This window comes from Prionailurus bengalensis, chromosome A2 (genome assembly GCF_016509475.1).
Source record: "Prionailurus bengalensis isolate Pbe53 chromosome A2, Fcat_Pben_1.1_paternal_pri, whole genome shotgun sequence".
Taxonomy (NCBI): domain Eukaryota; kingdom Metazoa; phylum Chordata; class Mammalia; order Carnivora; family Felidae; genus Prionailurus; species Prionailurus bengalensis.
Window position 1 is genome coordinate 60,375,599 of NC_057348.1, and position 23,718 is coordinate 60,399,316.

The 23,718-nt window shown below is 54.3% G+C and overlaps 1 protein-coding gene across 4 annotated transcripts in view; it reads right to left on the minus strand.

Annotated features, from left to right (window-relative positions):
- Positions 1-16,103: 16,103 nt before the first annotated feature.
- NUDCD3 (NudC domain containing 3) overlaps positions 16,104-23,718 on the minus strand; it is a 62,883-nt gene continuing 55,268 nt past the window's right edge. Inside the window, exons 5-7 of one of the 4 annotated variants that reach the window (XR_006298424.1) lie at positions 19,512-19,700; positions 17,217-17,445; positions 16,104-16,223 (exon numbers count right to left, since the gene is read on the minus strand). Coding sequence is in view for 3 of the 4 variants with exons in the window: in XM_043588358.1 (XP_043444293.1) it covers positions 17,335-17,445; positions 19,512-19,700 (300 nt within the window). In the remaining variant the exon portion in view is untranslated. Of the gene's footprint in view, positions 17,446-19,511; positions 19,701-20,407; positions 20,506-23,718 lie in introns of those variants that run through there. The other 3 variants (XM_043588358.1, XM_043588359.1, XM_043588361.1) reach the window with 3 other exon arrangements.

Below are 23,718 nucleotides of genomic sequence, written 5' to 3' on the forward strand. Positions count from 1 at the left end.
CTCCCCTGGCTAATGCTCTGTTTCTCTCTCTTAAAATAAACATTAAATTTTTTTAATAAAATAAAATATTAATAGTAGTTACTTTATAGTCTGATAACTCCAGTATCTGTGTCATCTGAGAATCCACCCCCTGTTTTCTCTTGGTGCATCTAGTAATTCATAATTGAAAGTTGGATATTGTCCATGAGAAATTACAGAGACTTTCTCCAGAGGGTCCACTCCGTCCATCAAGCGCAGCCAGGTGTGGGCAGACTCCCTCAATCACGACCATCCCTGGGGTGTAGCTGTCCCTGGGTCCCAGCTCAGATCCTGAACTCCCATTTTTGTCTCTTCATAACCATGCAGTTGGTGAAAACACCACTCAGCTTTTCACCAACTATCTTATTAGCTTCTTAGCCTCGTCGCACGTATTTGATATGCAGGCAAAGGCTTCGGGGGAAAGGCGTGAGTTTGGGGCATCCAGCCTCTTGAGTTCTGGCCATTTCAGCCTTATAATTAATTCTCTCTCCTCCTCCATGAACTTGCTGAGGCTCTGCTGGCTCCTTTACCTGTTAGCAGTGACAGCCCAGCCTCAGCTTCCTGCCTCTCTTCCAAGTCAAGAATCAGTAAACATCTGAGGGGTAGGTAGATGGTGTGTGAAAAGTCTGCTCACCTCCCTCTGATTCTCTTTTCTCTGGAGACATGGCTCCTCAACAAAAAAAATTTAATGTTTATTTTTGAGAGAGAGAGAGAGAGAGAACCAGCAGGGGAGGGGCAGAGAGAGAGGGGGACAGAGGATCCAAAGCAGGCTCTGAGCTGTCAGCACAGAGCTCAATGCGGGACTGAAACTCACAAACCGTGAGATCGTGACCTGAGCCACCCAGGCGCCCCTCATCTAGATTTTCTAGTTGTTCTCTGTTGAGGCAGTGATCTGCCCAACTACTCCACCATAACTACAAGTGGAAACTCAAGGAAGGCTCATTTCATAGATGGCACAAAATCAGATGTCTGTCTAGAGTAAAAATAATAAAAATAATGATGACAGCTCCACTTATGGTTTCTTTACTATGTAACAGACTTTGTGCTAAGTGCTTACATGTGCAGTTTGATTTTTGCAGCTACCTCATGAAAAAGGTAATGTCTGTTCCCATTTTACAGATGTGGAAACTGAGGTTAGAGAGGTAAATTAATCAGTACAGGGCATCTGTCTGTTCCCAGGATCCAAATACACAGAAAAAGAATTTAGAAGTTTTTTTTTTTATTGTGATAAAGCAATATGTAACATAAAGCTTGCCGTTTCAACCACTTTTAGGTGTACAATTCGGTGGCACTAAGTACTTTCACAGTGTCATGTAACCACCACCATCTATTTCCACAACATTTCTATTGCCCCAAACAGAAACTCATCACCCCCTACCCTCCAGCCCCTAGGGACCTCTAACCTACTTTGTTCCTATGGACCCGTCTGTTCCAGATACTTCAGAACCACACATTTGTCCTTTTGTGTCTGGCCTATTTCCCTCAGCATAATGTTTTCAAAGTTCATCCATGACATAGCAGGTGTCAGAGACATATCCCTTTTTATGGCTGAGCAATGTTCCATGCACGTCCACACTACCTTTTCTTTATCCCCTCATCAGGTGATGGGCACTTCAGTTATTTCCACCTTTTGGCTGCTGTGAACGACCGTGGGTGGCTATCAGCTGGAGACCCTGTTTTCAGTTCATCTGGATACATACCTAGAAGTGAAATTGCTGCATCATAGGGTAGCTTGGTGTCTAACTTCTAGAGGAACCACGACACTACTTTCCACGGCAACCATCCTGCTTCACATCCCCACGAGCAATACATCCCTGATTTCTCCACATCCTTGCCAACACTTGGTATTTCCCTTTCTTCCTTCTTTTAAATACAGCCATCCTGGGTGTGTGACGTGTATCATATTGTGGTTTTCACATCTTTCTATTCACTGATGGTACTGAGGACTTTTTCATGTTCTTATCGATCATTTGTGTACCTACTTTAAAGAAATATCTATCGGGGCACCTGGGTGGCTCAGTGGGTTAAGAGTCCAACTTCGGCTCATGTCAGGATCTCACGGTTCGTGGGTTCGAGCCCCACATAGGGCTCTGTGCTGACAGCTCAGAGCCTGGAGCCTGCTTTGAATTCTGTGTCTCCCTCTTTCTCTGCCCCTCCCCCACTTGTGCGCTCTCTCTCTCTCTCTCTCTCTCTCTCTCTCTCAAAAATAAAGATTAAAAAAAAACTCTATTGAAGCCCCTTGCCAATATTTTAGTTGGATTGTTTATCTTTTTATTATTGAATTGTAGGACTTCATTCTCCATTCTGGATACTAAACCCTTACTTTTTTCCATTCTATATGTTGTATTTCACCTTCCTGAAAATGCCTTTTTGATGCACAAGAATTTAATTTTAATAAAGTCTAGTTTGTCTAGATTTTTCTTTTCTTGCTTGTGCTTTTGCTGCCATATTTAAGAAGCCATTGTCAAATCCAAAGTTATGAAGATTTATGTTTTGTTTTAGGAGTTTCATGGCTTAACTCTTACATATAGGTTGTTGATCCATTTTGAGTGAACTTCTGTGTGTGGTGTGAGGTAGGGGTCCAACTTAATCCTATGAAACAGGTGGATCCACAGGGGCAGAAAGTAGATTAGTGGTTGACTAGGCCCACAGGTCTGCGGGGTGATAGGAAGTGACTGCTGATGGGTGTGAGGTTTTGGGGGGTGAAGAAAATATTCTAAACTTAGACAGTGGTGATGGTTGCATAACTCTGAATACATTAAAAATACTGAACTGTACCCTTTCAAATGGTGTATTTTATGCTATGTGAATTATACCTCAATAAGGCTATTATTAAAACAAACAAACACAACAGCTGGTGGCCCGTAGGAGGGGACAGGCCCGGCTGCCCTCTCATGGCCCCTGTGGCTGCCGGCCAGGCTCCTGCACCAAACATGCGGCCCAGGCCAGGTTCTTCCTCCTCCTCGGGGCCACATGTTAGGTAATAAAGGGTCTCTTTCATGAATTTTCCTCCCACTTTGGCCCCAAGCCCAAATGCTGCTGTCAGCCAGTTTTTCTGGCAAATCAGTCCCAAGCGTGAAAGAGGCCACAGGCAGCAGCCTTGTGCCCCCCTCTCTCCCTGGGGGTGGGGGGGGGGGTGGGGGGGTGTTGGGGGCGCCAAGCACCGGAGTCGCTGGATTCCCAGATGAGGCAGAGGCCTGGCTTAGCCCAGGTCCTCTCTGTGGAAGGAGGGGCTGGGACTTGGTCTGTCCCCTGCCATGACAGCTGGCAGGTATCTGGGTGTGTTCCCACTGGTGGTGGGCATGGGCTGGCATGCTGACCAGTCCACCTGGGGTTCCAACGGGGACTTGAACATATAGATTTGTGGGAGGCTTCTTAGGAGCCCAGATTTGCACTGGTCGACCAGATGAGGTGTCTCTGGGGATGCTTTTGTGGGCGGGGGCTGGTAAGTTCTCTCTGTGCAGAGCACAGCACGGCCCCTAGACATCGGAGGCCACAGACAACCCACTGCCTTCCTGCATTCAGAGGGGCGGTGGCTTGGGCAGGAGTCCGCATCCTCCCACAGCACTGTTAGCAGGGCCCCAGAGGGGTGGCCTTGGTGGCCTTCCCAGGAAGAGGACGTGGACAACAAGGGCTGAAAAGGAGGAGAAAACAGGCATCGGGTGAAGAGTGGTGGAGAGACCACATACTGCCCCTGGCACACGCTGGCCCCCTGGGTGTGGCAGAGGCCCTCCTCACCAGGCCCCGAGGGCACAAAGCCCTCCCAGCCCCAGGCACAGGACCCAGGCTGGCCCCGTGTCCTTCATCTCACGCACCTGCAGCTCTCCATCTGTCCATCTGGATTCAGCAACGGTGCGGCTGCTGCAGACCGGCCTTGGATTTACCTGCAGTCACTAAGATGCCCCCACGTGCTGCAGCCAGGTCAGCAGTTCCCGGCCTTTCCACTTGCAGCCCACGAGCATCTCAACCTCAGGGGCCCCCACCCACTCCCAACCCCCTCGTCTGCCTCCCCAGGGCTCCCGGCCCACGGTGCTACCCCTCAGTGCACTTTCCCCGCTCATGTCCACCCTGCCTCAGGGGTCAGGCCCTGTGCAGAGGCCACAGTGACCAGGTGAGGGCAGGGGCGTTTCATCCCACAAGGTCCCCTCAGTGGGGTCCCCCTGCCCCCTGCCCACCCACCCAGGCCCTGGCCCCTCCAGAGTCTGGGTATGATATGTGCCCCTGTCCGTCTGTCTGGCGGGATAATAACCAGGATGTCCCCATGAAAGGTGACGTGTACAGGACCTGTGTCCCTGCGCCCCCTCCAAGGCCTGCGCCTGGCTCCCAGGAAAAGCCGTGCAGCCAAACTCAGCACAAAATGGCAGCTCTGGGGTTGAACTCTACCTAGCAACAAGATCAGCAGCTGATGTTGCAAACTTATTTTTATCTCCGGGATGAACGGCTAAAAACCGCAGCCTCCTCCTGTACCACCTGGGGACCCGCCCCCCAGACCCCGCTCCACCCTCCCTTCTCACTTGCCGGGGGGTCTCTGAGCCCCAAAATGGGGGGTGGGTCCTCAGAGCCTCCCGAGTGTCAGCCCCAGGTCCCCGCCCTGCTCGCCTCCGCATCCCAGTGTCTCTGCACTTCCCATCCCGTGTCACCACAGTCCTGACACTTTGTCCTCCGTGGGGAAGGGATTGCGGGCCCGGGGCCTGCTCTGCACAGGATGCTCTGGACCACGTCCGCACTCCACTGCCGCCCTTCTTGCCACCTTCACAATGATGCGAGCCTGCCTGCAGCCTAAAGCCTCCTTGTAGGAGCCGTCCTGGTTCCTGCTTCTCTAGAGAAGATACTGGGAGCTTCTAGTTCTAGAAGAGGGCGGGGCACTCTCTCCAGCTCCTCCTCCCTGGATGCAATCCAACAGACATCACAAAGACCCTGAGATGGAAAAGAGACAGCAGACGAGCCAGGGGCCTCAGGACTGGAGAACCGGGTGCCATGTGTTGCTGGGTCCCCCACATAACCCAGGCTGGGCACAGCGGCCTGCACCTGGAGCTGCCATCCAGCGTCCACAAAACAGACAGAGGACAGGAGAGCTGCTCTCGGGGGGTGGGGTGGAGGGCAGGGGGCAGCATCCTGGAGCCCTGTATCCCCGGTGCTGAGTGAAGCCAGGCCCAGCAGCACTCTGAAAAGCAAACACCAGGACCACGGCCCATGAAAAGAGTCCAGAACCTTTGCAGAGGCGAGGAAGGGGGACTGCTTTGCTAAAATAGGAGACTGAAACCAGGTCAAGACTGTCCTCACTAGCAGCCAAAATATCCAGGATACAAGAGAAAATCCTGCATCACCCCAGAGCCAGGAGAGCACAGTTTGAGTGAGGAAAGACAACCCACTGATGCCAAGGCCAAGATAAATCAGACACTGGGATTACCACACGAGGTTCTAAAGCAGTCACCACAAAAATGCTTCAACAAGGAAGTATAGATTCTCTGGAAACAAATAAAGAAATAGAACATCTCAGCAAAGAAGTTTTTTTGTCTTGTTTTGTTTTGTTTTGTTAGAGACTGGGAGAGAGAGAGAGAGAGAGAGAGAGAGAGAGAGAGAGAGAGAATCCCAAGCAGGCTCCATGCTCATTGCAGAGCCCAGTGCGGCACTCGATCCCATAACCCGGGGGTCATGACTGGAGCTAAAATCAAGAGTCAGAGGCTCAACCAACTGAGCCATCCAGGCGCCCTACAGTAAAAAAGCTGTATGTTTCTTCCTTATAAATTAAAAAAAAAATGTTCTATAAAAAATTAATAGAACTGAAAAATGCATTAACCAAGTTAAATAACTTGCCAGATGGACGCAATAGCAGAGTAGAGATGAGAGAAGACAGAACCAGCAAACTTGAAGGCCAGACCAACACGGTTTACTCATCCTGAACAACACAGAGAAAGCAGACTGAAAAATAAGGTGAAGAGAGCCTCGGAGACTTGTGAACAATAACATGAGACCCACTTTCATGTCATCGGAGTCCAGAGGATAGGGAGACAAAATTGGGGGGCGGGGCAGAAAAAAAATTAAAGAAATAACATCGGAAAATGTCCCAATTTTAACAAAAGACATAAACCTACAGATTCAAGAAGCTGAATAAATCTCGACAGGAAAAGCCTAAAAAGATCCAGACCCAGATGCATTATAATTAAACTTCTGAAAACTGGGGGCACCTGGGGGGCTCAATCAGTTGAGCATCTGACTTCAGCTCAGGTCACGATCTCGCGGTTCGTGGGTTCGAGCCCCTCGTCGGGCTCTGTGCTGATGGCTTGGAGCCTGGAGCCTGCTTCGGATTCTGTGTCTCCCTCTCTCTCTGCCCCTCCCCCACGGTGTGCATGCTCTCTCTCTCTATCTCTCTTTCTCAGAAATAAATAAATAAAAATAAATAAAAATAATAACCTTCTGAAAACTGATGACAAAGAAGAGCATCTTAAACCCCGCCAGACAGAGATGACAAGTTCTGGCAGAGAAGCAGCATTCAAATGGTGGCGGCCTTCTCACCTGCAGCCACAGTGGTCAGGAGCGTGTGGCCCGGCATTCCTTGAGTGTTGAAAGAACAGAACGTCAACTGCACACTCCACCATCAGTGAAAGTGTCCCTGTGGAGTGCAAGGGAAACAGAGACCCCCCCCAGATGAAGAAAAACTGAGTGAATTTGTTGTCGTCAGACCTTTCTTCAGACAACGTCTCACGGAAGGTCCACAGACAAGTCTTCACGGGAAGAACGATGGAAAGGGTGGAAGTGGAGGCAGACAATAGACTCCTTCGTTCCGTGAATATTTGTAATCATGTCTTATGAAGCAAAAGTTTTCTCACCATCTGATATGCCTCAATGTAGATGAAACGCTTTAAAGTTTTGGAGGATAAAGGGATGTTAACGGAAGTAAGGTTTGTACACTCACTCAAAATGACGGCAGTCCTATATGTCTATGGGAATGCCTACGCAATCCCTAAAAAACTATACAAGGCGACATATATTTAAAAACATGACAGATACTCTGGAAGGGAATTGTAAAAAAGGCTCAAGAAATCTGCAGGCCAAGAAACACTAAACAGAAGAATGAGATGCGGAGAAAACAAACAGGAGGCAAATAATAAAGTGGCAGAGTCTTTATTCACTTAGCACTAATTACCTTAAACGCACGTGGTCTAAATACACCAATTAAAGGACAGGTTGGCAGAATGAATAAAAACACGACCCAACTATATGCTGCCTCTGAGGAATTCACTTCAAAACAGGCCAACAGTAAAAGGCTGGGGAAAGATACATCATATAAATCTTAATCAAAAATATTATTTATGTCAATACAGCAGAAGTGGCTGCCTTATGTTGAGGTAAAGTAGACGTGAGAGCAAAGAAAATTGCCAGAAACAAGGACCGAGCCGATCTACCCAACAGCCACAACAGTCCTGAATGCGTGTGCACCAAACAACAGAGCTTTTGAATCCATGAAGCAAAACCAGGAGGGTGGAAAGGAGCTGACAAATCCAGTTAAAATTGGGGACTTTCAGAAACTGACACGACTACAAAATCAAGAATGCACCATGATATGGCAGAACTGAACACCATCAACCATCAGGATCGAATGATCTGTGGGACACTCTCTCCACCCAGCAGCAGAATACACATGCCTCTCACGTGCCCACTGACACTCACTGACATAGACCATATCCTGGGCCCGAAAACAAACCTTGAGAAATTTAAAAGAATTGGGGTGCCTGGGTAGCTCAGTAGGTTAAGTGTCCAGCTCTTGATTTTGGCTCAGGTCATTATCTCAGGTTCGGGAGATCTAGCCCCACATCTGGCTCCCCACTGGGCATGGAGGCTGCTTGTGATTCTCTCTCTTTCTCTTCTCTCTCTCTCTCTCTCTCTCTCTCTCTCTCTCTCTCTCTCCTCCCTCCCTCACATTCATGCTTTCTCTCTTAAAAAGAAAAAAAGAAATGAAATCACACAGAGTATGCCCTCAGACAATAATAGAATTAAAGTGACACCAATTAGAGAAAGACAACAGAAAAATCTCCAAACACTTGCTTGCCAACTTAACAACACATTTCTGAAAGAAGAAATCTCAAAATTAAGATAAGTAGAAATGAATGAAAAAAAAAAACCCAAAAAGTGAAAGCTGCTGGGTGCAGCTAATGCAGTGCTGACAGAGACATTTATAGCATTATGCTTACATCAGAAAAGATCTTAAGCCAATTACCTAAGTTCCCACCGCAAGAAACTGGAAAAAGAGCAAAACAAGCTCAAAGAAGGCAGAAGGAAGAAAATACAAAGATGGAAGGAATCGATGAAATAGAAAACACAGAAACTATAGAGAAAATTAATGAAACAAAAAGCTAATTCTTCAAAAACAAAAAAAAAATCAATAGAATTAATAAGCCTCTCCCAAGATTGATAAAGACAGAGAGAAGACACAAATAACCAATATCAGGAATAAGGTGGGATATGACAGACCCTATGGCCATTAAAAGGAGAATAAGAGGGTGGTGTGAGCGCATTAACTCTCATAAATTGAACAACTTAGAAGAAATGGACCAGTTTCTCAAAAATTCCAAACCACCGAAAACTCAGATGAAGTAGATAACCTAAATAGTCCTATGACCATTAAGAAAGAAAGAAAGAAAGAGAGAGAGAGAAAGAGAGAGACAGAGAGACAGAGAAAGAAAGAAAGAAAGAAAGAAAGAAAGAAAGAAAGAAAGAAAGAAAGAAAGAAAGAAAGAAAGACACACAAAACCACAGACAAATCTCTTGTCAACTTCTACACATAAAAAAATCCTCAATAAAATATTAGCAAATTGAATTCAGCAGGGTATAGATCAAATGTGAGTCATTCCAAGTATGCAAGGCAGGTTCAATATTCGAAAATCAATCATTGTAATATATCATGCCAACAAGTTAAAGAGGAAAAGATCATATTATCATATAAATTTATACAGGAAAAAAAAACATTTGACAAAATTCAAAACTCATTCATGAAAAAACTCTCATCACACTAGGAACAGAGATGGGTTTCCTCAACCTCATGAACAGCATCTACCAAAACCCTAAAGCTAACATCATAGATAATGGTGAAAAACTGGATGCTTATCTAAGGTCTGGTACAAGGCAAGCAAGTCTGGGTTTGCCACTCTTGCCTGGCATAGTACTGGAAGTTCTAGCCCCTGCAATAAGGACGTATAGTTAAGCAAAAAGCTTCCAGATTGGACATAAAATTATCTTTATTTGTGGATGACATGATAGACTACATAGAAAACAGAATCCTGAGGAATGTACAAAAACTCCTACAATAAACGAATGGAGTAAGGTCACAAAATACCAAACCGACAAAAGTAAATTTCATTTCTGTATATTAACAACAAATGAGGAAACCAACAGTAAAGATGCAATTCCACCACTACTAATTGGCCCAAAGAACACAAAACACTGGCATAAATCTAACAAAATGTGGGGCGCCTGGGTGGCTCTAACCCAGTGACGCATCTAACTCTTGATATCGCTCAGGTCATGATCTCACATTGGGCTCTGTGATAACAGCGTGGAGCCTGCTTGGGATTGTAACTCTTCCTCTCTCTCTGCCCCTCCCTCTCTCCCCAAATAAATAAACATTAAAAACATAAACTATACTTACAGAAATAGGATTTAAAAAAAAATCTAGCAAAATGTGTACAGAATCTACATGAGGAGAGTTACAAACACCCATGAAAGAAACGGAAGATCTAACAGCTTGGGAGAGACATACCATGTTCAAGGATCGGAAGACTTAACATGGCAAAGATGGTGATTCCTCCTAAACTGGTCCAGTTTCAATGCAGTTCTTACCAAAAGCCCAGTGAGATTTTTTTGTAGTCATGAAGAGGCTGATTCTAAACTTTATAGGAAAAGGGAGTGACCTTGGAATAACCGAAACAATGATGAATAAGAAGGATAGCACCCACAGGGTCAGGGCTGAGCACACCGCTCCAGGGAGGAAGGCAGGGCTATGCTGGTGGGGGGCGGGCACACAGAGCTGTGGAACACAGCTGAAGACTCAGAAGCCAATCCACATAATTGTGTCCAGTTAATTTACAGCAAAGGAGCAAAAACAATTCAGGGAAGGAAAGAGTCTTTTCAATAAATGCCGGAGAAACTGGACTATCATAGGCCAACCTGACCCTAAGCTTCACGCTTGACAAAAATGAACTCAAAATGGATCATGGACTTCAATGAAAACACAAACTATAAGACTCAGAGAAAAAAGAAACAGGAGAAATCTTTGAGATACACACAAAGATTTTTTAGACTCTTTTAGACACTGAAAACATCATTCATAAAAGGAAAGTTCAGTAAATTGGACCTCATGACATTAAAAACTTTGCTCTGAGAAAGAATAAGTTAAAAGGCTAAGACGACTAATTCCAGACTACGAGGAACTGCTTGCAAATCACACATCTGACAAGGGACTTTTATCTAGAATATATTTTAAAGAGTTAAAACTTAACATTAAAACAATCCATCCAATTAGAAACCAAGCAAAAGACAGGGCAGACATTTCACTGAGGAAGACGCGCGGCTGGAGAGCTCCGGACAAGGCCAGCCGTCCGGCCACTGGGGAAATGCAGCTGCCAGCCTGGCGACACGCCAGCACACACCTGTCGGAGAGGTTGCCCGAATTAGCGTCCTGCTGCTGCCGTGACAAAGTACTACTAGCAACTCAGCGGCTTGAGAAAACACAGCTATTATCTGATGGTCCTGGAGGGCAGGAGCCTGAGACGGGACTAGAGTCTGTGTCCACAGGGCTGATTGCTTCGGAGGGCCTGGGGGAGAACCCCTCTCCTCGCCTTTCCCACCTTCTAGAGGTGCCCACTTTGCGTGGCTCACAGCCAGCAGTGGCTGGTTTCAAAATGAAAACTTGTGTTCACACAAAAAGCCTCCATGTGAACGCTCAGAGCAGCTCTATTTAATAGATCAAACTGGAGGGGCACCTGGGGGGCTCAGTCGGTTGAGCGTCCGACTTCGGCTCAGGTCATGATCTCAAGGTTCGTGAGTTCGAGCCCCACGTCGGGCTCTGTGCTGACAGCTCAGAGCCTGAAGCCTGCTTCGGATGCTGTGTCTCCCTCTCTCTCTGCCCCTCCCCTGCTCGTGCTCTGTCTCTATCTCTCAAAAATAAATAAAGATTAAAAAAAAAAAATTTAATAGACCAAACTGGGAACCAGAACGTCTTGGGCCCCGTGCGCGGCCCATTTCCGTCCAGGGCCTCGCACCAGCAACGGCGAGGAGTCAGCTCCTGACTCACACGGCTGGCATGAACTCGAGCTGAGAACGGCGGTCTCAGGGAAGTACCATGTGATCCAGGAGCACAGCCTTCGGCACTCCCGTGATGGTGGTGGCCGAGAACTGACGGGGGTTCCCAGGGGTCCAGGAGCCTGTGGCCACCCCATGATGAACAGAGCAGATGCACAGAGCGTCATGTGATGAAACCACAGCGTTGCACACACTTGGGGATGCATAGCGCTGGGAATCCGAGTTCCGTGGGCTGTCCCAGTCAGTCCCCTGGCTTGCCCTTGTCCTGCAGCCACTGGGGGAGGGGCTGAGTGAACGGGGCCCAGGACACGCCACAGACTCCTTTGACCCTCAAACAACACAGTTTGAATTGTGCAGATCCATTTATATGTAAATTTTTTCGATAAATACAGCACAGAATTGTAAATGTTATTTTTTCTTCCTTCTGGTTTTCCTAATAACGCTTTCTCTTCTCTGACTTCCTTTATTGTGAGAATACAGCATGTAATAACGGACCACACAAAACACAGGTTCACTGACCGTTACGCTACTGGTAAGGGTCCAGTCAACAGTGGACCATCAGTAGTCAGTTAAGAGGGTCCCAGGTTATACAGCATCACCACCTGTGCTGTTGGAGGGCTAACCATATAATTATCTCAACGTCAGAAGTCAAGAGTTAACCCCAGGGGTGCGTGGGTGGCTCAGTTGGCTAAGTGTCTGACTCTTGGCCATGATTTCACAGTTTGTGGGATCGAGCCCCGAGTCCGGCTCTGCGCGGACAGCTCGGAATCTGCTTGGGATTCTCCCTCCCTCTCCAAATAAACATTAAAAACAATTTTTTTTATGGGCGCCTGGGTGGCCCAGTTGGTTAAGCATCCGACTTCAGCTCAGGTCATGATCTCAAAGCTCTCATGGGTTGAAGCCCCGCGTCGGGCTCTGCGCTGACAGGGAGGGAGGGAGGTGGACCAGGAGGTCAGCTGGCGACCACCCTACAGGCCAGGCTGTGCTGGCTTGGGACCGGGTAAGACAGGATCCAGGAGGGAAGCAACAGCCATAGGGGGCAATCCCTCCAGCACCACTGGGCAAATACTCGTGCAGAAACCCCCAGCCCCCAAGGTCACATCTCCCCCCACTCCCTGCCACTCCCACAGGAGTTTCTGGGGCTGCTGTAGCCGGCAGGCTCAGGGGCTTAAGAACACAAGTTGTCCTTAGTTTGGAGGTCAGAAGTCTGAAAGCAGGAGGGGCAGCATCCCCACCCCCCACCATCCAGAGGCCACCCGCCCCACCCCTGAAGCACATCACCCCCACACCCACTTCTGTGGCCATGCCTCCTTCTATTACCTGGCCCCTCCTGCCCAAGGGGCTGCCTGTGAGGACACGGGGCCCCTGGATAGTCCAGGACCACCTCATCCCAGGGCTACCACCTGGCTGTAGTCCCTGTTAGCACAGTCAGGGGACATAGCCCCGGTTCTGGGTGGGGGGCTTTGTGCTGCTGGCCACCTCCCCCCACCCTGGCAGCCCCCGCTCTGAGTGGCCCCTCACCTGTCCTGGGTGGGCGGGAACTGCGGCCCAGCCCCCACCTCTGCCCGGGACCTAAATCCCAGAGCCGGTCTGCACCCCAGGCCCCTGGCTCTGGCCCCTGTGCCCCAAGCACATTCCTGCCCTGGCCCCCCAGCCCCCGACACACACTATCTGGGCTTTCCCTCTGCCAGGGTAGCTGGCTCTGCTCCATCCAGGTCAGCTGGGGTCACAACGGTGCCCCCTCCCCACTGCCTGGTGCAATGGTGGGGCCATGCTGGTCAGTTCTGCCTGCCAGATCCCCCGCCCCAGCACTCCCTGGCTTCCAAGGTTACAAGAGCGCCCAGAAACCGGAACCTGGGTAAAATCTCCCTTTCAACGCCAGCAACAAATGCAGACAGTTTGATGGGTGTGAGTTTCACTTTGGGACGATGAGAAAGATCTGAGGACAGACAGTGGTGACAGAGGTGCGTACTCGAACACGGTTAACCGGTGAGCTTTAGGTTTGGGGCTTTGACCACATTTTAAAAGCTGTGGCCTCTTGACAGCTGTGGACATGGCTGCCAGGTCACCTCCCACCTGGAGGTGGGGGAGGAGGTGGGGAGGGGGCCGAGGGAACCAGGCCCAGCAGTGGGGGTCCCTGAAGGACAGGGTGCTGGTGGCGGCTGTCAGACTCTCTGGTGTCACAAGGGTACAGTTGAGGAAGGTGGGGTCAAGGGTCCAAGGAAGATGGTCCGGGGCGTGGTCCAGCTCCCAAGGGGGCAGGAGTCTGGAGGGTCCAGGGTGGGTGGGAGGTCCGGCTCTTGGAGGCAAGGGGGCAGCAGATGGTGTGTCCCCCAGTGCTGAGCCCTCTTTATGGGACCCCCAGAGGGGCCACAGGCACTGACAGGGTTCTCTTGCGGAAACTGAGGAGCAAGGGGCCCTCTCCACACCTCCGTGGTACCCTCTGGCCTGGGGTGAGGTTGGGGAGACCCTTAGGTGCACCCACCTCTGCAGGGGCCACAACGCCCCCACAGGGGTCAGTAGGGAGCTTTGGAGGACTGCCATCCTGCACCTGGGCCCTGACCTGCACCTTCCCGGCAGGTGAGTGGACCTCACCACCCCTTGTCCTGGCCCTGGGGTGCACTGGGGGCTCTTCTGGCCTGCAGAATCCATCCTCAGTCGCGTTCACCCCAGATCTTTGTGCTTTATTTGGATCACGAGCCCAGGTAACCCAGGGTTCTGGTGACAGGGCTGCGTACTCAACTGTAAACACAGAGTGCACACTGTCCTGTGACTATCAGGGACAATGATAATCCCTGCCGAGTCCCAGGATGCACTTTGTGACCTCTAGTGTGCCCGGTGCTCCAGAAACACGGCCTGCCTCCCCTTAACTGAGGGGGTTGACACACCTGACCCATCCAGAGACCAGGACAGGGACGCACCTGGCCTGCGGGGCAGTCCTGACCCTGCCAGGTGTCCCTGAGGATGCTGGCGCTCCAGAAGGCAGGGGCGGGCCCTGCCCCCTTCCCCACTGGAAGTAGAGACAGGGTGGGCAACACGCCCCCCCTGCCCACTCCCTCCCTCACCACGTGGGCCCAGAGTGTCGGTTTAAATGGGGAGAGGTCACCTGTCTGGGTGAGGGAAAACTTCGTGGCCAAGGACCGTTCTCTCCTTCCAAGTCCCTGCCTCCTCCTCCCTCAGTGCCTCTGCTAGCATCTTGAGCCCCGGTCTAAGGTTTCCTGTCCCCAGGCCCCCCTGTGGCTGCTATCAACCCCTCTGAGGACAGCACACCCTGGATGGCTCTGCACTTCCCCACTATGGCCCACCGGGGGCCACACCCCAGGCCACAGGATGGTCTTGACCTGGCCAGCTTCCTTACTACTCTGCCCAATGGGTGGGCTCCCCCTGGCCTCTGGCCCCACCATCTCTACACCTACACTGGAACCCCTCCTTAGGGAGGAGCCCCAGGAGAGCAGCTGGCCCGGACCCAGATTAGGAAGTGGTCAGCCACATCTCAGGGGCCCCTCTTGGAACGTCTGGGCTGTGGGGGTTCCGTCGGCAAATGACGCCCCACCTGCAGAGTGCCCGGCCACTGCCAGGTCAGTGCCACGTGTACAGCAGAGGCCGGTGGACCCCGCAGGGCATGGGGCAGGAGCGGGGACTAGCTCCAGCCTCAGGGGTGTCACCTCTGCAGGCCTCCCACACTGTGTGGACCGAAAAGAGCCCATCCAGCTTTGGTAAACAAGCCTGGGAAGCAGGAGGCCAGGCCTGAGCTCCTTCTCCAGGATGGAGGTCTCAGGTCTGCCTGGCAGGACACCAGTTACCCAGGACGGCCACGCCAGGCTGCCAGGCTTGCTGTCCACAGCAGGGGTGTGCCCCCATCCCACTGTGTGACCCCCCTCCCCTCGACACGAACAAGACTTGAGTCCCGGGAGCCCAGACTCTCCTGGCATGGGCTGCAGTGTCTGCGCACCTGGTCCTGTCCCCTGACCCCGTCCAGGAGGTGCCACACTCTGGCAGACCTGCGTGGGCAGGCCGACCGTAAAGAACCCCACCAGGTAAGAACACTGCCAGGCTGGTGCGGCTGGGCGCTTGGGGAGCAGAGCCTGAAGTGACAGAGGTTAACTCCCCACACCTCCACCCCCCGAAGCCGTGACAGTGTCAACACAGGACCGTGGCGTCCCCACCATGTCCACATGAGCGCCAACCTGCTGTCCAGGGGACTCACAGGCAGCAGCTGGGCCTGCCCGTGGGGCAGACGTTTCTGGGCACACATGTTCTTGTGCAAGAGCTACGGCCCCATGGACGCATTTCCACACAGATCGCGGGCCCTGTTCCCCCTCCCACACACCTTGGGGCAAATGTGAAAGATGGGACCACTCCTCCCTGGCGGGTTATCTCTGGCCCTGGGCATCTGTGCGTAATGCCCCCTCCATTGGTTCAAAAATCGCAAACCAGGAAACAGCGCCAGCCCTGCCCACTGAGTGCGGTCCCCCCCGTGACAGAGTGCACAGGAACGTGGGTGTGAGGGTCCACTGGCCACAGTTTGGGATCTCTGCTCACCCTGGGTTTCCAGAACCTGCCACAGACAGATGGGGGCCCTGCAGCTACAATCCTTTTCTCTTGATCCAAAACTCATCAGATTTCCGAAAACCACAGGTCAGAGACCAGCCTGGCTCACAAGACACTGAGGCGTTCTCCACTTTGGTGTTTGCAGTGGACATGAGCCAAGGACCTTGTGGCTGGAGTCCCAGAAACCTCCACACACACACAGACAACGTCTCAAATGACACACAGGGACCCTGAAGTGCTTAAATACAGATTTATTGCAAACAGACACTGGAGAAGGGGGACTTCGCAGGCAGGCACCCCGTGGTTCCTCAGACCTCCGCTGACGGAGCTCAGTAGCCAGTCTGCAGCTGCCGTGTCTAAAGAGAGAAAACACGCAGGCTGCACAGGCTCCAGGGCCCAGGCCAGCAGCGAGGGGCAGAGGACGCCCAATGGAAGGGCAAGGGTGGCCCAGCAGCAGCCACGTGGATGGGTGCCTTGGCCCCACCGGCCGCTCCCAGACGCGGGTGGGACATGGTCACGGCAGGCAGGGTGGGCAGAAACGCAACACTGAAAACAAAGTCGGGCAAAGGAAGACACGTGACCACAGAGTCCACAGCCCCCCCCATTCCCAAGTAGCACACCCTCACCAACAGTTTTCACACGCGCACGTCAACACACAGGCGTGCAAATCCGGGGGGCCTGAAGAGGGGTCTCAGCAGCCTGGCAATGCCCTCAATGGCACCAGAGCCACCTGATGCCTGGTCGATCAGGAGACTCAGGGGTTCCCCACCCACTTCTGGCCACCCTAAGCCAGAAACCTGTCCCCACACGACTGTGACATGCCAGCTCCCAGCTACTCAGGTGAAAGGAGGGGTCTCCTGAAGGACCACCCCCAGAAGGAGTCCTTCTCCCCAGCCCCGAGGGCAGAGCCCACGAGGGTGGCCCACGGCGATGGCCACGGGGCTGGCAGAGCAGAGGTGGCAGTGGCCCTGGGCTCAGTGGAAGAGGAGGGGCCGCCGCATCGTGGTCTCTGTGATCTCCCGAGGGCACCCAGTCGGCTCTCTTACAAAGACCGGGTCCACAGGAGGACATCAGAGGACAGTTCCTGCTGCGCCTGTGGCCCACGTCCCCAAGCGGCGACCAAGACCCCACTCTGCTCCTCGATGGGTCTGAGCAGGCAGCGGACACACACAAAGACCAAGCGAGACCACACGTGCGTGCCCAGAGTCAGGTCAAGGCTCGGACCCCGTGCCCCCTGCACCTGGGGGTGCTGGCCCAGCACCTCCCCCCCCCGCCCCCCCACGGGGAAAGCAAGCAGAGCGCGCAGAGCAGCGAGAGGAGAGTGGGGGGGGGGCCAGCGGCCCGCTCACCCCACGCTGCTCCGGAACAGTCTGGAGATGCGGGGCTGGGAGCCACGGGTTCACCCTTGAGAGAAAGGCTGGCAGGGGCCAACCAGACGGCGAGCCCCTGCGGGAGGGCGCCAGGGCGCTAAAACTGCACGGCCCCCGGGGAGATGTTGAACATGGCTGGGTCAAACCGCTGGCCTCGGAAGGGAGAGCCTTCTGCGTCCCACCCCTTCTTCAGCATCTCATGGACTTTCTACAAACAGAAAACAGACACAGAGGTTAGCCGCACAGCCCAGAGCAGTGCTCACTCGGCCTCCTCCACGGGAGGACCTGCTTGGGAGACCACAGGCCCCCACGTGCACGCCCACACACAGGGCAGGGGGAGAAACCCTGGTGTCCAATGAGGCTGAGGGACTGTCCTGACTGGGACCACTCTTCCCCATTGCTAAACCCAGTGGAGCAGGGGCGAGCACATCAGACTCGCACCAGGGACCTGGACACCAGCCCCAGCCGACACAGAGTGGGTACGACGGGCCCCCCACCCACTGCTTTAGCTCCAACTCCCTCCTGCCACCCCCTTTCAAGCCCTCTCCTCAGTCACACTCTCTCCACGCTGGACATGACTTGCATGGGCCCTGCGTCTCCAGGGTGGGCCCTGAGCCCACTCCCCACACCAGCCCTGCCCTGGGCCCTCACGGGGAGCCACCAGTCAGCCGTGCTGCATCTCTGGCCCCACACATCACCCTTCTCCCAGGGACCAGCTTTCCTCCAGAGGCCACCAGTTGAGCTGTCCACAGCTGTGCGCGGCTTCAGGACCTCTGAGCCTCCCCTGCTCCCGGCACAGCCCGCCTGCGGCCCTCGCACTCTCCTCGTGGCCCAAACCCACCCCCCACACCATGCTTCCCCCATGGCCGCATGCAGGGATGGCCCTCGTTTGCACATACTCCTCCCCGAATCCCCACCAAGCCCGGGCGCGTCCCAGACAGCAGAGCCTGTGCCACTCATTCACTAGCGTCTCACCCGGGAGAGGGGCACGTGTGGCCCCTGGCTCCCTCGTGCCTGCTGAAGGTACCCAGAAAGCATCGCTCGTGCCCCGGGGCCAGCATGCTGTCCAGCACACAAGTCCGTCTGGACTCCCCTCCAACTCCAGGCACAGAGCTCATCCCACGAGCCGGCGGCATCTTCAAAGCTCTTCAGACACTTCCCCGTCGGCTGCCTGGCCTTGGGCCTGTCAGCAAGGGTCTCCTGCTCCCCCTTGGGCCTGAGCACCCGGCCCCCTCCCGGGCAGCGACCCTAGACCCTCCCTCGGGGCCCACGTCCACACAGCTTTCGTCCGCCAGCCACAGGCGACCATCACGTGACTAAACTAGCCCGGCTGCTAAACTCACACAAAGACAAGTCCCCTGCCCGCAAACTCCATGGTCACAGCCTAAGACTCGGCCCAAGAGGTACCAAGAGCCTCCCCTCCTGCCCTGTGAGCCCTGGTGATCAGGGAGGCCGGCTGAGAGAAGATTTGGAGACTGGGGGCAGGAGCCCACTCGGGATGCAGCAGTCAGCGCTCCGAGTGACCCTCGCAGGAAAGCCGGCTGCACGGGGAGGAGGGAATAAAGACAGGGCAGGCAGAAGGGACACACCAGCAGTGGACCCCCGACATCGGCAGGACCACAGTGAACGCCCCAGGACACAGAGGACACCTCCGAATCTCAACACCACTGGGGGGCTCCTGTGTGTGACGCACGTGGAAAAAGAAAACAAACCCTAGGATGTGGGTGGCTGTGGTGCCCAGCAACACCCCCTCACCCGTCCAGTCCCCGTCACACTGGGGTCTTGGTTCCCAACAAGGGGAGCAAACAGTAACCTGAGAAAGGTGACCCTTTCTTCCGCTCTTGGGAATGAATGAATGCACCCACCCCACCCTCTTCTCTGCCCCCAGCGTGGGCCTCTGTGGACAAGGGGCCCCTCCCGCCGGCCCCCCGGACATCTCAGGCCTCTGACATTTGTTCCAAAGGGACTTGGAAGGAGGCCTCGCGGGGCCCCTGGTCAGACTCCCATGAGCCCTGTGGGAGGGAGAGAGCTAGGGTCACACGTGGAGTTACTGCATCTGTGTGGACCTGCCCGTCACGGCCCCACCACCTGGGCTCTGTCCAGGTGTGGAACACGCGCCCCATGCCAGACAGAGACCAGGCAACCGGGCTAGAGCGGCCTGCAAGGACCCAGCAGACAGCCGGCTATGCCACAGCAGGGACAGCCCCGCCACGCCACCAGCCCCCACCGGATCTTCCCTGCCCAGCACAGCCCCTCCCCCACATGCCCCCTTACCAGCTCATGGCTCTGCGGCTTGCCCTGCAGCTTCTGGTGGTAGTCAAAGGTGAGCCTATCCAGCACCGCGTGCTCCTCCTCGTCCACTGTGGCCATGGAACGCTCCTTATTGATCTTGTCGATGTCGATGTGCTCCTCACCCTCCAGGACTGCGCTCCACCAGTACTCACCCACCTTGTTCAGGCTCACCTGGGGCACATGGGGCAGGGGGGACAGGGGGGTGCAGAGCTCAGTGCATGTGTGTGTGGGGCACCGGTCAGGGGGCACATGGCGGGGGGGGGGGAACGGGGCTCAGTGTGTATGGGGCACCGGTCAGGGGACACGTGGGGGGGCCGGGCTCAGTGGGGGGGGGGGGCACCGGTCAGGGGGCACATTGGGGGGACGGGGCTCAGTGTGTGTGGGGGCACCGGTCAGGGGACATGTGGGGGGGCCGGGCTCAGTGTGGGGGGGGGCATCGGTCAGGGGGCACATGGGGGGGGGGCGCTCAGTGTGTGTGTGTGGGGCACCGGTCAGGGGACACACTGTGGGGGGGACGGGGCTCAGTGTGTGTGGGGGCACCAGTCAGGGGGCACATGGCGGGGAGCAGGGGGCTCAGTGTGGGGGACGGGGCACCAGTCAGGGGCCCGGGGGATCAGGCCTTGCCTCACCCCCCACATCCTCTCTGAAGCCCAGGACCCCACCCAGCCCCCCTCACAGCCTCCCTGCACCACCAGAGATACACTGGACCCCAAACAGGAGCCTCTATCCACATCCTTCGGCCCGGCCCTGCCGGCTCACCCGGCACACGCCAGTGTCGGGACTGCATACGGGGAGGGCCCAGACTGCACGCCTCCTGGGGACTGGTGGCCAAGAAATGACAAGTGGGCGGCCCACTCTCCCTCACACTGTCCATTTACCATCCAATGGCCTGAAACCCGTCATGACCCAAAGGGCCAGGAGGGAGAGCAGATGTGACCAGCCAGCAGCCAGAGCAGGTCCACGTCGGGGCAGCACCCTGGGAAGAGGGTTACTGGCTGGAGAGCGATCATGACACCACAAACCCAGACCTGGTCCCCACCAGTGACATTTGCGAGGTCCCTGAGAAGGATTCGGGCTGTGGGCACTGATACAGGGCGGGCCACAAGTGAGAGGATCACAGCACGGTGACAGCGTGGCATCAACGTCAGCACAACAGAAATAAGCCTCCCCTCTTCCGCACCGACTGTCCCAGGGGGCGTGGGGCTCTGAGCGCCCCCGCCTGCCAGCCCAGCAGAGGAAGGACTTCTCCCCGCCAATGCCGTGGTCTGTGTGTGGGGTGGATTTTGTTTCCAGATGCTCCGTTCAGCTGGCTTCTTACGGACTCTGCTCCTCAGTTTGGGCCTGGGGACCTGACCCGGCCAAGGCCCCAACACTGAGAATCTTCACTGAGGTGCAAATCTGTGTTCCTTCCAAAGCAACGAAAACCTCCCAAGTGGAAGCGTATTCCATCTTCATCGTTCCTGGAGAAATGCCCAAGGTGCTGATCCATCTCGGGAAACAGAGGCCCTCTAGGCTCATTCTGTGTTCCCTCCACTGTCACCCTGGCTGGGGTCTCTGCAGACACCCTGGAGGCCGCTGCTCCAGGGGCCAGCTGTGCCCTGCCCCAGGCTCCGCCGCTGGCCCTTCTCACCCGAACCACACGCAGGGTGTCTGGGCAGGTGTGCACACATGACCAGGCCCCGTGCAGCCTGGGGATAGGACGGGCTGATGCTGCACACAAAGAACCCAGTGGGCTGCACTGCCCGCGCATCTTGGGTCCACGCAGCAAGCACTCCCGGGCCCTTTGCAAACCCAACAAAAACCAAGACAATCCCAACACCACCTTTAAAAAAATTCTTTTTGAGGTGAAGCTCACAGGAGGCGCCTGGGTGGCCGTTGGTTGAGCGTCCAACTCTTGATTTCAGCTCAGGCCATGATCCCAGGATCACCGGGTGGAGCCCCACGCTGGGCTCTGCACTGGTAGTGTGCCGCCTGCTTGGGATTCTCTCTCTCCCTCTCTCTGTCCCTCCCCCACTCATTCTCTCTCTCTCTCTCTCTCTCAAAATAAATAAACTTCAAAAAACTAAAGTCAACGAGTCTGTGTCAGTGCATACACAGTGTTGTACAGCCTCCACCTGTATCCGGTTCCACAACGGGGTCACCACCTCAAAAGGAGCCCTGTGCCCGCAAGCAGCCCCTCCTCCCGGCCCTGAAACACGTCATGTGCCCTTCAGTGCCCCGCCTCTTGTACTCAGCATGGTGTCCTCGAGGTACATCCACGTTGCAGTGGCCAAAACAAGACGGGGCTGAGGAGACGCCCTTGGGACAGAGCTCGAGGCCCTGGGTCTAAAGGAGCCTGATGGCTCAATGTGGGGTTTTGATTTTTCACTGTAACATTGTTACTTTCCTAAAAATCAGGTTTGTGGAGACGCGGTCTGGGAGTACGTCCTGAGCCCCGACAAACACACAGCCACACAGCCAGCAGCTCCGGGTCACGAGTCCTTGACGACCGAGGGTACAAGCACCTGTTCTCAAGTTTCTCTGCCATCGTGGTTTTTTGAACATTTTACTTGCAATAATTCCAAACACATCCGTGCGCTTTTCCCCGGACCTCCCAGCAACATGCTTTATCATCACGAGTCTGCACACGAACCCTCTCTGTTTAAGGACATGCGTAACACACAGCAAACTCCAGGATTTTTTTCTGAACCACCTTGACCCTTGACCCCTGATATTTCCATGAGGGCCTCCTTCCTCTACTAGAACCACAGCTCACCTTCCCTCCAGCACGGGATGTGCACTGGGGTCTTGTCCCCACTCAACTGGAACATTCCACGGCCTCTCCTAAAGACCATTCTTCATTCAGGGTTTGTCTGGTGTTTCCTCCTGATTAAACTCAGAGAAGTGTCCCCAACAGGACACAGCAAAGGTGACGCTGTGCCCTCCTAGCATGTCCCCCGTTTAGGCACAGACGTCATGCAGCCATATGCTCTGTGCATTCCTCCTTGACCCCATCTTCCCCACACTGGTGGCAGGGGCCTCCTCCTCCACGACAGCTTCCTCCTGGACGCCCAGTGTTTCAAAGGCCCCCACTCACTCCCGTCCCCAACTATGCTGGTGTTCAGTCTCCTGGCTTGACAGGCCGGCAAGCTCACTGCCACCTGGTAACATGCCCCCCCTTACCGGGCCTCCCTCCAGGATCCTGTACAGACTGGGTCCCAGACCCAGAACCAGCTTCCTGAAATGTCCTCACAGAAACTTCAAGCTCCACATGAACGAGCTCATAACGCCCACAACCTGTGCGGGTGAGTCACCACCTCTGCCTCCCCCACCCCCCTCCATGGCAGAGCCGTGTCCAAGCAGGCGGCCAAGTGCCTGCTGAGGTACCCTCTGGACAGTGCAGGCTGGGGAGGCATCCATGAAAGCTGTGGACAGGGGCTCCGCGGAGGCGCGTCAAGCCCAGGACAGATGACAGGAAGTTGCCCTCTGCAGGCGCTTCTGTGAGGGGATGGGGATCCGCATCCAGAACCTTCCAGAACCTGCCGGAGGCGCACCATGAGGGACGGGATCCACATCTAGAACCTGCTAGAGGTGGTGCCATGATGGGCAATCTCCTGGTGTTCCATGTTGTCCACAAGTTTTTTAAGCTTACAAATCAAAGCACCACGTGGACCAAACAGGACAGGGCCACAGTGTGTGGTGCAGGTGTGGGGGAGGTGGGAGGACCCACGTGATGAAAGCACAGGGCAGCCAGGTGGTGCTGAGCGGGGTCTCTGCGGGATAGAGGGACGGTATCTGGGTCCCCTGGGAGCACGGCCCACCGGTCCTGTCAGCACATCCCTACTGCCCTGGCCCCCCCGCCCCCACTCCCTGCTGGGGCTCAGGGACACCTGTGGTGGTGCCAAGGCGCTGACTGTCCCAAGAAACTCCCAGGACCCTGGGAGATGAGAGTGCTGAAAGCCAAGGGCCTGCATTTCATTCTGGCGACTGGTTTTCAGGCTTCCGGCATACGCCAAAATGCTAACGTTATTTAACCTGCATTTGGGAGGAAGAAGGATACGCTCTCTGTGACACTGGTGGCCACCAGCGAGGAAACAGCAACGGGAAGGGCCTTCCTGAGAAACCCACATCCCCACCAGCAGAGGGAGAGAGAGAGAGAGAAAGGAGTGCAGGGGGACCAGCAGTCAGGACACACAGGGACCCAGGTCAC